The sequence below is a fragment of the Castor canadensis genome, chromosome 3 (assembly GCF_047511655.1).
Source record: "Castor canadensis chromosome 3, mCasCan1.hap1v2, whole genome shotgun sequence".
NCBI lineage: Eukaryota > Metazoa > Chordata > Mammalia > Rodentia > Castoridae > Castor > Castor canadensis.
Window position 1 is genome coordinate 53,314,989 of NC_133388.1, and position 13,843 is coordinate 53,328,831.

General features: G+C 44.4%; 1 protein-coding gene and 1 long non-coding RNA gene across 4 annotated transcripts in view; one reads left to right on the forward strand and one right to left on the reverse strand.

Annotated features, from left to right (window-relative positions):
* Positions 1-769: 769 nt before the first annotated feature.
* Positions 770-1,679, reverse strand: LOC141421575 (uncharacterized). Of its 2 annotated transcripts, none has more exons than XR_012446168.1 (2): positions 1,547-1,679; positions 770-1,051 (listed from the first exon to the last, which is right to left on the reverse strand). It is a non-coding gene; the product is annotated as an uncharacterized lncRNA (long non-coding RNA). The 2 variants fall into 2 exon arrangements; XR_012446167.1 differs by having other exon boundaries at positions 770-1,129; positions 1,547-1,579.
* Positions 951-13,843, forward strand: part of Nid2 (nidogen 2) — a 63,020-nt gene continuing 50,127 nt past the window's right edge. For both annotated transcript variants that reach the window (XM_074067978.1, XM_020179508.2), the window contains exons 1-4: positions 951-1,076; positions 1,247-2,046; positions 2,673-2,981; positions 10,891-11,123. In XM_074067978.1, the coding sequence (XP_073924079.1) occupies positions 1,819-2,046; positions 2,673-2,981; positions 10,891-11,123 (770 nt within the window). In that variant the 5' untranslated portion in view covers positions 951-1,076; positions 1,247-1,818. The remainder of the gene's footprint in view (positions 1,077-1,246; positions 2,047-2,672; positions 2,982-10,890; positions 11,124-13,843) is intronic.

The following is a 13,843-nucleotide window of genomic DNA, read 5'->3' on the forward strand; positions in this document are numbered from 1 at the left end:
AGTTCCTTGCTGGCTGTTGGCCTGAGGCTACCCACAGTTCATTGCAATGTGGCCTTTCCAATACAAGAGCTGGCTTCATCAATGTCAGCGGGAGAGTCTCATAGCAAGACAGAGGGAGGGCACAATGTTATGTGGCCTCCTCATTGAAGTGAGTTCTGGTCACTGTTGCCACATTTTATTGGGTAGACATCACTGGTCAGCCCACACTCCTGGGGCAGTGTTTACACAAAGGAATGAACACCAGGAAATCAGGATGTCTGGTGTCATCCTGAGTCAGGCCATCTTGAGTCAGCCTGCCCCACTAATTTATAGCTTAGTACTGCCAATCTACCTTAGTTATTACTATGCTAAATTGAGAGATTAGGCAAAGCTACAGGGAGCCCACGGAGGCATTAATATTAGAGAACACTTTAAGGTGACCTTGGACAAGTGGAGTCACCTCCTGTCTTTGAGCCTTCATTTCATCCTCAGTAAAAAGAAGAATACCTAACCCCAAGGGGAGGTGGGGGGGGGATGAGAAAAATATGTGCAAGCATAAATATGTTGTTGTAAGAGCAAATATATAACTCTCTGAGGAAGCAAACTGCTTTGGGCCAATTTTCCACTTTGTGTTGACTCTGTGAGTTTCACACTCTGATGTCTTTAAAGTTTTTAGAGTCTTAAGGATCCAGTGGGGGGGGGCGGGGAAAGTAAGACAGAAAACAGACTATGGGAAATTTCAAGCTCCTGATAATGAAATGGTAATAAAATCTCGTCCGGCTCCTGAGGCTTTGCAAAGGGGATGTTTATGGTGCTCGGGGTTCCCCCACACCCCCGCAGCTGCTCCAGGTTGTGTGGTTTCCAGTCCTGCAGAGCAGCTCAGGTTACTGACTCCTGGGGCTGCCTGCGAGAGCAGCTTCTAGGGCCGCAGGCAGCGGGCAAAAGATCAGGTCCCTCCACCCCGGCGCCTGGCCCATTTCAGCTTGGTTCATAAACGGGATGCCTCACCCCACGTCCCAAATGGGGTGGATCACACAGTCGGATTCATGGTCTTCCCAGGCGCGGTTTTCTCCTGGGAAGGTAAACAGCACGGCCTGGTGAGGACCGACGGGCATTTCAGGGGGTGGCAGTCTTTCCCCAGCGGCGCGCCCTGCGGAGGGGGATGGAACCCAGGAATCAGCCCCAGGGCTCGGTACAAAGGGGCGCTTCTCTGCAGGCCTTCTCTGGGTGGGAGCTGCGACAATGCGCCTTTGATTCTCTTGCCCAGGTCCTGGCCTCAAGGGCCAGGAGCGCCCGGGTCCTCAGGACAGGACACAAGCCCCACAGTGAAGCCCACCACCCGCCTGGCGCAGACCCGCCGCCCCACCAGCAGCTGCACTCGCCGCGGGGGTCCCTTTGGCCCTGAGGTCATCTCCTGCTGCGTCGGGGCCCTCCGTCCTCGCTGGCCATTTGGTCCCAGGGGCAACAGGACCCTCCGGGAAGGTAGGGGAAGACTCCGGGGGCTCTCGGGGAGCGGAGGAGGAGGAGAGGGAGCAGCCCCCAACAGCCCGGGCCAGGGAATTTTTACCTCGCCAGCCCCGGCGCTCGCGCGACCGCTGCCTACAGCAAATTTAACAAGAACCAGATGTGGCTGCGGCTGGCCAACTTTCTCAGAGCCCGTGATTGGTCCCTGGCCGAGGGCTGCAACCAATCAGCGCGCTGGGCGGGCCCGCAGTCCCGCCTGGCCCGGGCGCTCCCAGGGATCTGGGTTGGAAGCCAGCGGAGGCTAGCGGGCTGGCGGGCGGGACCGCGGCTGGCTCTCTCTACGGCGGGACAGCCCAGCCCACGGGCCGAGCAAGCATGCGGGGGGACCGGGCGGCAGGGCGGCCGTCGCTGCCACCGCCACCGCTGCTGCTGCTGTGGCTGTTGCTGCTGCCCTGGGCCGCGGCGCTGCACCCAGGCGAGCTCTTCCCCTATGGGGAGTCGCGGGGAGACCAGCTCCTGCAGGAAGGCGACGACGAAAGCTCCGCTGCCGTGAAGCTGGCAGTTCCCCTGCGCTTCTACGATGCCCAGTTCAGCCACCTCTACGTAAGTTCAGCCCTCCCCGCCCGGTGTGCTACTCTTTGCATTTCTCGCAGCTTCTTTCCAGGGGTCAGTGTAGTGTCTGTCTGTCCCCTGCCTAGGGAAGGGAGGAAATAATCCCCTCCTCCACCCCCCCCCCCCGGGAAATGTGACTTTGCAGCTGTGGAGGAGTAAGAATGACCCCCGAGGGGAATAGTTAAGAATTGTTCTCAGCTGCATAGGCATCCCAGGCAGAAGAGAAGGTGGGGTTTGCAGAGAGGGCCGTGAGAAGGCTGTGCACAGCTGCAAGAGCTGGCTGTGCCCTTCGCCATCCAGGGGCTTTCTCCCCAGGGATCTGGAGCTCCAGGGTTGTGCGAGGAGCGAGAAGATGGGTGGGTGGATGAGTTCTAAGGCGTCTACACTTACTGCCTGCACCACGCTGGAGGGTAGGGCTGGACGGTCATTAAAGTTGCTCTGGTGGCCCTGAACCTGAACTCCCAGCCAAGTGAGGAAGAGCAGAGGCTTTTTGCCTCGAGCAGTCCCTTCCCTCCCTACGGAACTGGGGGCGGGGGCGGGGAGGGGAGACGCCCCACTGGAGCTGGCCGCCCTAGGGCCTGAGTGACCTTCACCTTTTTGTTCTTCTCTTCTCCCAGGTGGGCACCAATGGCATCATCTCCACCCAGGACTTTCCCAGGGAGACCCAATATGTGGACGATGATTTCCCTACAGACTTTCCGGCCATCGCCCCCTTTCTGGCTGACATCGACACGAGCCGTGGCAGGGGCCGGGTCCTGTACCGCGAGGACACCTCCCCGGCAGTGCTGAGCCTGGCCGCCCGCTATGTGCGCACAGGCTTCGCGCGCTCGGCGGCCAGCTTCGTCCCCACCCACGCCTTCCTGGCCACCTGGGAGCAAGTGGGCGCCTATGAGGAGGTCAGGCGTGGGGCTACGCCCTCAGGAGAGGTAAGTAGGGGTGGGGAGGGGGGGAATGACCGATGGGCTTGAATTTTGGGACTGGCTAGGGATTTCTTCTTTTCTATAATGTGCTGAACCCGATTTTTTTTGTTCTTAATTTTATTTTTTTGCTGGCACCATAGCTGAAGTGGCTTGGAAGTGAAGGAGGCCCTTGTCGCTAGGGTAATTCTAAAGCTTCCACAGGTGGTTACTTTAGCAAGGAGAAGTTCTTAGGGAAATGAAGACCGGAGTGCCAAAGACCGGAGGAACATAAGACAGTTAACTGTTTTTAGAATCACCTGTAATACACAAGTACAATCAGAAAACACAGGAAATTTCAAAAAGACAAACTAATCATTTTCCTACAGCTGTTAAATATTTTTGTGTATCCATTTTCCATAATTTCTTTCTTCTGCATTTTATTATTGTTATCAGGGATTATGGGTTGACATTGCACATACTGTTATATAACTTTCCCTTTTCGCTGAATAATAATATATTCAGAATATCTGAATATATTCAAATAGCAAATATATTTCTATAACATCACTTATAATGACCATGTAGTATTCCATCCAGTGCATTTTTTGCAGTTCACTCAACCCGCGTTCCCAGTAGTCATTAAGGTTATTTTCCCATGTTTTCATTATTATAAATAATACCACAAAACCCTTTTTAAAGAGTTAAATCTTTGCACATGTCCTTAGTTGACATCCCAGGAAGTGCAACTGATAGGCCAGAGAGGATATACTTTTTAGTAAGGTTCATTATAGCTTTTGCCAAATTGCTCTCCAGGTACCAATTTACATGCTCCTTAGTTTTCAGGAGGCTGTCTGTGGTGTATTTTATGGTCTTCATGGAGGAAGCAAAACAACCAGGGCTCAAGTCTTTGGTCTTGGCAGTCACATTTGAAGAACTCCAAATGGACATGGGGTGGGGCCAGGGTAGTTTGGTAAATGGTAAATTGCCTCATTTCTGGAGGAGGGAGTCTTCCTTCTATGAAAGTAGACCTGCATATACAATGTCATAGTCCAAGGGCAAAGCCCTATTTATTTTAATGTACCAAAGTGTTTCTTGGCTATGGAAAGATAGCACTTGTCATCACTTAGAGGTGAAGAAGCCAGCCCACTGCCAATGACTCCTTCAAGATGGTGCAGTTCTTGTTCTGTGTCTTAGAGTAAGCGGACCATTTCCTGAAACCTGTACTAAGTAAAGAAGATCTAGAAATAAAAATCATTTGACTTCATGGTTTCTTACTATTCAGGTTTTTGGCCAAGCAACACTTACTTTTGTTTATTGGATAACTTTTTAAATGTATGAATTTGACATCAATTATAGTCAAACAAATTGCATGCCTTTGTGCATGTCACTGGGCCAGAGAGAGAGAGTTAGAGAGGCTACAAAGACAGATACAGCAAGGCCCTACTATTTTGTTTCATTTCTTCATTTTGTTTATAATTAAAAATATTTAAAATCAAGTGTCACATTCCAATGGAAACTTTGGAAAACAAGAAAATAAACATTTCTAATTCCACTAGCTGGAGGTCACCAATGCTCATACTTCATTATATTTGCTTGCAGTCTTTATAAAAGAAACTTACATATGTGACTTTTTCGTGTGCATATACAAATAATTTATATTCAAATATGCTTGAGATTTATTCATCCAACAAGCCATTTTAGTGCATGCCAGTACTGGAATAGACACTGCGAGAGGACATAATCTGACTGTGAAGAACCTCGTGCTTGCTAAAAACATTGATTATTTTTCATTATAGTAAGTGTAGTAGCTTTCCGACTTAAGGAGGTTGGCCCTAATCTTTCCTTTTTAGGGGACTCCATCTGAGAAAATTTTAGTGAAGGCACTTTGAGTTGAGTAGAACATTTGAGATAGAAAAGATAACACATGCTATGGAGTATGGGGCGGGCATGGCAGGTGGTACATATTACTGAAGAGGAAGGGTAGTGAGATAGGATGCTGGAAAGGCCATGGGGTAGTGGCAGGTCATGCTCTGTGGAGTGTGTGGATTCCATCTCTTGGTGGTGGGCAGCCTTTGAAAGATTTTAAGCAGGGGATCCATGTGTTTTTCGTTTGGTTTTTTTGAAAGAGAGCTCTTTTTGATGGTACTGAGAAGGTAAGAGCCCACAAAAACAGACTATTTAAAAAATAGTAAATGTGTTGTCTATTCAAGCTATCTTGATAAATTCTTGTCAGAACATTGTATCATACTGTTTGCCTATCACCATCTTACAAGATAAACACAAGAATTACTGTTTCCATTTCATAGATAATGGCAAATATCTATGGTAAAGGGATTTCCAGAATTCTGCTCTTAGTGAGACAAAGGCAGACTTAGAATACAGATTTCTTGGGTTTTAGGTTTTCTAAAAAAATTATACCCAGACTTTTCATGCAAGACCCATTTCCTTGGTGTGAGTGATGTATATAGGTAGATAGAACAATTATTGTTGTGCTTTTTTCAAAGATTTCTAATAAATAGGGTTTGAGTTTAATTATCTTAATGTGATATTAGTACCAGGAGAGTTTTTAGAGCTATGTTTCATTCAAAGGAAGCATGAACTTGGAATGAAATTTGCTGTGAAGGACACTTTTGATCTAATATCAAAATTAGCCTTCCAATACTCTGAAGAGAATTCAGCTGTATGTCCTACTTTGTCAACAGAAAAAAAGAAAGACAAAGTTGAGTGAGAAGAATCAGAGAGAAGAACATTTTCACAGAGGCTCTGAGATCATGAGACCATGCTAGAGCTTTGGGATCCCAATTTTATCAGGGCTTATCTGAAATCAAAGTTACAACACTGATGAGATGACTATTAATTACTTTTCTCAGCATGGATATATTCATATTCTCTGTCTGTCTGTCTGTCTCTCTCTCTGTTTCTCTCTTCTCTTTCTCATTTTCATTCTCATTGCTGGGAATTATCCCCAGGTCCTCATGAATGCTAGGCAAATGCTCTACCACTGAACCACACCCTAGCCTCAATAATACTTCCTTGTCAAACTTTCAGGTTGGTCGTGAAGTCAATAACAAGATAAAACATTGCAATAAAAATATTTTTTGAAAGGCTACCCAGTGATTTTGGAAGTACTGACTCATGCACAGTCTTAGTTTCCTTACAGGATTGTTGTGAGAATTAATCAAGGGACATTGTCAAGTAGCTGCTTTGATTCCTTAGACCTAGTGTGTGTGGGTGCTCAGCCAGCCTGTGTTCCCCTACATTGACTTGAGAAGACCAGATTCTAGTTCTTTTGTTTCTCAATCTTGTAAGGATTCTGTGAGACAAGTCCTTTGTGGAAGGATTCTTTAAAATAGAGGGTTTTCTGAATTACAACCTTTTCTAGTCCTTTTTTTCTTTTTTGGATGGGAGTTAGGGTGGGGAAAGATTTGTAGATTCTCTCTTTAACTTTTCTGATAACATCTTTCTTCAGACATTGCCATATGCTTAATTGGCTTCAGAATTTGTTTCATTTAGAAAGGAGATGGAGAGTTAGTTTGCATGAGGATGTTTTTCAATTACCCACATTGAAGGTTCTTCTGAATATTTTAAGAGTCCTGGGACTTGAGTGCTTGCTTTTATGGTTTACTGGAGATAGATTTTGGCAAACACTAATCTCCTTTGCTTGAAGGATTGTATGAGCTCTGTATGGCTTTCTTAAATCTTGCTATACTAACCTTGTATTGCAAAGTTTGGGAAACTTGAAGAAATCAGAGGAATGGCATCTTTGCCATTTAAAACACTTTTCATTGGTGCCCTTTCTCTCTCTCCATGGACATTCATTCACATTGGGTGTGATGGGATTCTGTACCTGAAATGGCAGGAATGTCAAGGTAGTAACTGCATCCAGCAAATAGTGTTTATCAGTTCCATTAATCTGTCATGGGCAGCTCACAGACATTCACAACACCAAAGAAGTCATGGTGTTGATCTTCAAAGAAGTTATTGATGGAAGACACAAGAATAAGTGTGTACTTTAGCTATGTTTGTTGTTCTCTGTGTGTTTTTGTTTGTTTTCAGGGGAGGAGTATTGTGTTATCATTTTAGGGATGGGTTATATATAAGGTTGCCCAGTGGAGGTGGAGGTCTTAATGTGGGGACCAGGCATGTTGACTTGGTGTAAAGGATGAATGAGAGTCAGACCAAGCTGGAATTTTGCTGTAGCTTTCCTGCCTTTTTTTTTTTTTTTTTGGCAGTACTGGGGATTAAACCCAAGATCTCACACATGGTAGGCAAATGCTCTACCACTTGAGCCACACCCTAAGCCCTTTTGTTTTTGAGAGTGATTTTGGGGTTTCCTTGGACTAGCCTTAAACTCATAAACTTCCTGCCTCTGTCTCTGAGTAGCTGGGATTGCAGGCGTGCACCACCATGCTCAGCCTAAGCTTTTTGATTTCTGGAGCTGGAGACCAGAAGAGGGAGGTCTGCAGTTTACTTGAGAGTTTACCCTGAGTCTGGATATAGCTGTGAAGACAGAGAGAGTAAAGACACATATGGAAATTGGTTTAAAAAATGCAGAAGCTTTGCTGAAGAGTAAGTGTCAGGAAGGATATTTATATTGGGTATGTGATGGTATTGAGCATTTATTTTAGAATTTCTGGCAGAAGCCATAAGATCTAGGGCAGAAAGACCAGTGAGGGAAAAGCATGCACATGACAGTGTCCTATAGGCAGTGGGGAATGAAGAATTACACCAAGGGATGAAGGGTGGTGTTCACACCAAACATCGGAGTCCAGAAGGCAGTGGTCCTTCAGCTCGAGTGGGCATGTGTCCTGAGGGAGGAGAACTCTGTGACCCTGAAGGAGTCGCCTTACTTTTCAGTTTTCGTTTTCTTTTTTAAAGCCTGTGTAGGCAGTCCCTTTGGGAAAGGGCTGGCACTATTTGGATTTTTTGCCAGATGACTGTTAGTAATTAAACAAATTGCAAAAGTTAGAAACCCTTAGGGAGCATCAGCCTAGCTCTGCTATGTGTCACATCAACACTGGGCAGTGATGTCCTGAACCTGGAGGTGGGGGGACAGCTTTCTGCCTGGTTTCTGCTGAGGGTTCTGGCTTTTCTCCTTGATAACAGGATGGCAGACTCCTCAAGCTTGCAGCACTGGCCAGCTATTCTCTGTACTGCTCCTTTCCCTGAGGAGGCCCCTCTCTCCTCTCTGGGATCTGGGGAAGTCAGGAACCAGTGACCCTTGTGTAGGGTTTGGCAGCCCATCTGAGGACTTCCCTTCAGAGCACAAGTGAGCCAGTGGGGCCCTCGCAAAGGCTGTATGGAAGAATGTGAAGACCTTTCCGGTTTGGAAGTCAGTGAGGCAGTGCCTGGGAAGAGGACCCTTGAGGACTACAACAAGTGGCCACTTTCACAATTAGATGTAGAATTTGTCGACCTGACAGAGAACTTTACCAGTGATCTTTTGCTGTGTGGGTGGCTTTGAAACAGCCAAACTCTTTTGGAGTGCACTTCAGGATCATAAATTCTATTAAAAAGAAGTTGTTTTCTTCATGTGATATTTGCCTGTTCCAGGAAACACTTGTCACCTGTAATGAGTGCTTATATGTATTTGATGTAAAAGACATCAAATACATTTTAATTGAAATATATCTGGCTGGCTGACTGAAAGAATGAATAAAATAATGTACTAAATACCCAGACCCACAGGAAAAAGTCAGACCCTCCCCTTACTGCTCTGTTTACTTCTTCCCACCCTTCTCCCCCACCCCGTTCAACTCCTCACAGTCTATACAGTGCCTTATCTGACAGAATTCCTCTAAATTTAGAACCAGGATTCCTCATATCTGGTGTTGATTGTGGGCAATAGTCTATGGCAGGAGCCTTTAAAGCTTAGCTTTTTGAGATGGGATTCTTTCTCTTCCCCTGGTTGAACTTTATTCATACTGAAATGAGACTCCAAAGTGGTTGGACCCATGATAATTGACGGTGAAGTATGTGTTCTGTGGAGCCATGAGGCGGAACAGGCTTTGTTTACATTTGTGAGAAGTTAAGGCTTCCTAACTGTGAAGGATTCTAGAAAACACGCTTTGCCTTTTGTTTGTGGCAAAGTCAAGCTTTGCTGATGAAAGAATCAACAATTACAACAATAACACATGTGGGAGGTCCCCTGTCTACTACTTTGTGATCTGAACAATGAATGAATGAAATTTTTTTTTACACAGCAAACAAGACTTTCTGATACAGAACTTAAAGTTTACATAGTTTTTTTTTTCTAGAAAAGTGTGTCTGACACTTGCATTTCTTCATCCTATCAGCAAAATCTCAAAACTATACTTTGAAATTAAACATTGAAAGGAAAGATTAACATTCAAAAAGAGTCAGAACAACTTGGCAAAGAACCCAGGACAGACCAAGAGCAAGAACGCATTCCTTCCTTGTTGTTTTACTTAGTTAAAAGTGATGTTCTGCTGTGTGCCTAATTTTGTCTCCTGAGCAAAAGGGGAAGGTAATGATGCTACTGAATGATGTTTCTAAAAGATATGTTATTTATAAAGCAATATTGTTTAAATCCCTCCCCACTTCCCTACTGAGTTGTGAAATGAGTGTGAGGCAGACTTACAGTCCTGAATACAGCATCTTTTTAAGATAATCAAGTATCATTAACAGATCTTTTAAAGAATAAGGGGCAAACAGCTGAGTGAAGGTAAAGGCAAGAAATGTTTTGTTAAAACTGTGAGCAAACTGACGAGCAGAGAGCAATTCTGTAGTCACGTGGGTGTTGGTTGAGTCTGGTTAGCTCAGCTCCCGGTTTCTCTCTGGTCTGCTTTGGCTCCTGCAGTGTTTATCAGCAGGATAAGCAGGCTACTTCTAGGGGGCCTCCCTGTCCCCACCCTGAGGTCTTGGCACACACCCTCCTCTGTGGCCTCATCCACCTTCCCCAGTAATTCTCCTACAATTCCAATTGCGGCTGTTTCCCCTGATAAACTCTGGGATGGCCCCAGGCACTGTCTCTGTCCTTGCTCCTTTGCTTAGCAGGCTCTCTCAGCTGTTCAAGTTAATGTACAGACAGTTAACCAAGTGACGTGAGGTGACTACTAACTAGAAACGCCTACCAATGTGTTATGAGGGTAATAGAGCAGAAATGGTTCTACAGGGAGTCACAGTGTATCCTTAAGGGGCAGCATTGGAAGATCAGAAGGGTTTCTAGGTACAAAGAAGAATGACAAAGTATTTTAGTGTACATAGTTCATATGGGGACTGCCAGATAGTCTGGTGAAGATGCAGTGGAACCGAGCCTGGGAGGGGAGACAGGGCCAGGTTACAAATTCTTTGAACTTCGTGCTAAGCATTAGTAAGGAGCTACCTGACTTGAAGCATATCTGCTAGACCCTGGGTCTCTCTTCCCTCATCTGTGACTTGAGGACAACTCTGGTGAAAAGAGACTGAGGCTGTGAGAGCAGCAAAGAGGCCTTCAGATGAGCCAGCGCCTGACACAGCACCCACCCATAATAGTAGGCACTTAATAAATAGATAGATGAATGGATGGTCCAGAAGAGAGATGTAAGCCCTAGGTTATAAACGAGGGCAGTGACTGGAGGGAATCACAAGTTCATTTTATTCCTTTTAGCTCTGAAAGGGTTTTGGATGAGAGAAATTTCTCACCTTAAATTAAAAAAAAAAAAAAAAAAAAAAACCTATGTTTTACCTGTGTGTATTTCAACTATTGATCCAAACTGATAGAAGATGCTCATGGTAAGAAATAACATCACTTCTCAAGTTACATTTGTAATTTGAAGAGGAAATTCTAAAGGAAATTATGTTTAAAACAAATTTGAGGAAATTCTGAAAAGGGCAAAAATCCTTTGCACTCTGGGACCTTGTTTGCTTTCTGAATTTTGTCTCCTTTGTTTGTTTGTTTTTTAGGGATGTTTCCAATAACTTTTTTTTTTCACAGTTGAACACTTTCCAAGCAGTTTTGGCATCTGATGGGTCTGACACGTACGCCCTCTTCCTTTATCCTGCCAATGGCCTTCAGTTCTTTGGAACCCGTCCCAAAGAGTCTTACAATGTCCAGCTCCAGCTTCCAGCCCGGGTGGGCTTCTGCCGAGGGGAGGCTGAGGACCTAAAGAGAGAAGGACCATACTTCAGCTTGACTAGCACTGAACAGTCTGTGAAAAACCTCTACCAGTAAGTAACATGGAGCGTAGAGCCACCATGGCTTGCTATGAAGAACATTGCTCTTGGAACCACATAAAAGTATCTAGTAATCTAACTGCCTTAATGGAGGTTTTCCAGGTTAGTCACTTCACAGGAGGAGATGTTGTGATTTAGTCTTTCAGACAGATACTGTTAAAAATTAAGAGTAATATAATTTGGGAAAAAAATAAAACGGATAGGAGATTTTTAGCATTTCTTTATGTTTTCAGAACCTGAAATCATACTGGTAGATTTTCCACGGGGTGAGCGCAATTGAACCCATTCCTTAGTCTCACCAGTGGCTTATGCTAGTGTGTTAATAAGCCCTTTTACATTTTTGTCAGCCTCATTAGTGCTAGTATGAGCCTTATGAACCCCAGATGGATTTTATTTTGTTTGCTTGTGCATTTAAGCCTTTCCCGAATAGTGGCCCCCAACACACTGGTTACTTTCTGGCCTCCCTTAACTGCTTCTCAGTTTCATCGAGCCACTCCTAGATACAGGAACATCTGCCACTTTTATATGCCATTTACTCTGCTTGGCTACCAAAGAGTAGACACTACAGTCAGAGACAGTTATTTAGAACTGGCATTAAGAGCATATTATTTGCTAAGCATTGTGATAAACACTTTGTAGATGTTATCTTAATTAAAACTCACCAGAATTGTAGGAGGCAAGTACTACTGTTACTCAATTTTACAAATATGTGTAGCCAAGTTAAGTTAGATGCCTATGATCTTAGAGTTCATTGGCTAAGCCACAGTTCAAGCAAGCTCAGGTCTGGAGTGCAGAACCACCTACTCTATTTTCTGCTGAGTCCTTGTCTCCTTTCCCATTCTGTGGCCATGTCAGGCATCGTTAGTTCCCTGTGTAGCATGCTACTTGGTCTAGACCCTGGAACAACTTAGCTCATTGCCTCTCTCTCTCCTCTTTCCTTTCCTCTCTCCTCTTCACTTTCCTCTCCTTCTCAGGAGCTCACAGATTCTCTGCTCCTCAGATAGTATAGAGGGCTGAAGGAGTTTGGGGCTGAGCACTTGAAACGCCAAGAGTTTTAAGGTCCAGACCCTGCACAAACTCCAGTAAGGTAGATAAACAATCACAGAGCACTGGAGCCAGTGTTGATATCTACACAGGGGACAGGAGGCAACGGGGACCAAGACGCCTGTGAGGAAAAGCTGTGTGTCCCCCTACCACAGCCACCTGGGTTGCTGAGATCTAATGCCTACACATACACTCAGTACACATGCACACACAGACACAGCCCTCCATTGACCCTCTCCAGAACATCGTGTGTGTTCTGCATTACAAAGCCAACTTACTGATGAACATTTAACATGTTTCTAAACTAAAGTAAGCACGAACACCATCCGGGTTTACCCCTAAATGCTTCAGTATGCATCACTAAAGAGAAAAGTTATTTTTCTAGTCAATGGAATCTTTCTTTTTCTCAAATTCATCCCATGTAAAGCCAAAGGTCATACATTAAATAATTCATAATGTTTGTCATACTCTTCTGCATATTTAAAAATGAATATGTGCATTTGCATTTGGGGGAATTACACTATTCTAACTTGAGAAGGAAAGTCAGTAGTTGCTAAGTAGGTCTTATGCATGTAGCTTGTGCCACATTTTTTTGTGGTGTTTCTTCACTTAATCTTCCTAAGAACTCAAGCAGGAAGGCATTACCACTCCATTTTGTAGCACAGTTTTCCTTTCTAGGAAATAAATGAAGTACTTTCCATCACTAAGCTTTCCAGATGACCTTGGAGTTTAGAATAAACTTTCCCATCATGTAAGATGAGAAAAGCCAGGATAGTGATTTATAGTTCATTAAAGACTATTTTATGTAGCTTTCACCTGCTGTAATTTCTATTTTCCTACATTTTGAAGCTTTTATAGTTTTCTGTTCTCAGTGCAAGAAGAAATTTCACAGCTGCCACACCTCTACTGTGATAAAGTGCTCGATCTCCTCAGACCTCTAGGATTTTCTCTTAAATTCTTTAGCTTTTCTTATTTGCTTGCTGAAAAGCACATCATTCATTCTTATGAATGTATCAAATGTATGCCGCATATTGCACAAAGGATGCTAGCTCTGCTTCTCTTTCCCTGAGTTAACTATAGCAGGAGCAGCAGGAGTGTATATAACCAGTCACAAATGTATGTGCGCTCACGCGGGCACACACACACACACACACACACACACACACACACACACACACGGGAGGGAGAATATTTCAAATTGAAAATATTGATATTGAAATCCAAATGAACATGATGAATACCTACCCCAAAGAGCAAAAAAGACTCCCATTCTTATACAATTCAATGACGTTTAAAATTTATCTTATTAGTCATTCACTCTTTCTGATTGCGGACTTTTGAGGAAATTCCATAGCGTGGGAGAATTTGAGCATGGTATTTTGTATAAACATCAGAAGAATATATACAAACTGGTATATTCAAGCTAGTCAGATCCTTGTTAGCTCAACTTTTCTGTTATTTTTATGTGTAGCTGGGCACCTGTGGCTCATGTCTGTAATCCTAGCTACTTGGGAATCTGAGATTAGGAGGATCATGGTTCAAGGTCAACCTGGGCAAAAAGTTTGTGAGGACCCATTTCAACAGGAAAAAGCAGGGTGTGATGGTGCCTGCTGTCTGTTATCCCAACTATGATAGAAAAGCCTAAAATAGGTGGATCCAGGTTCTCCAAT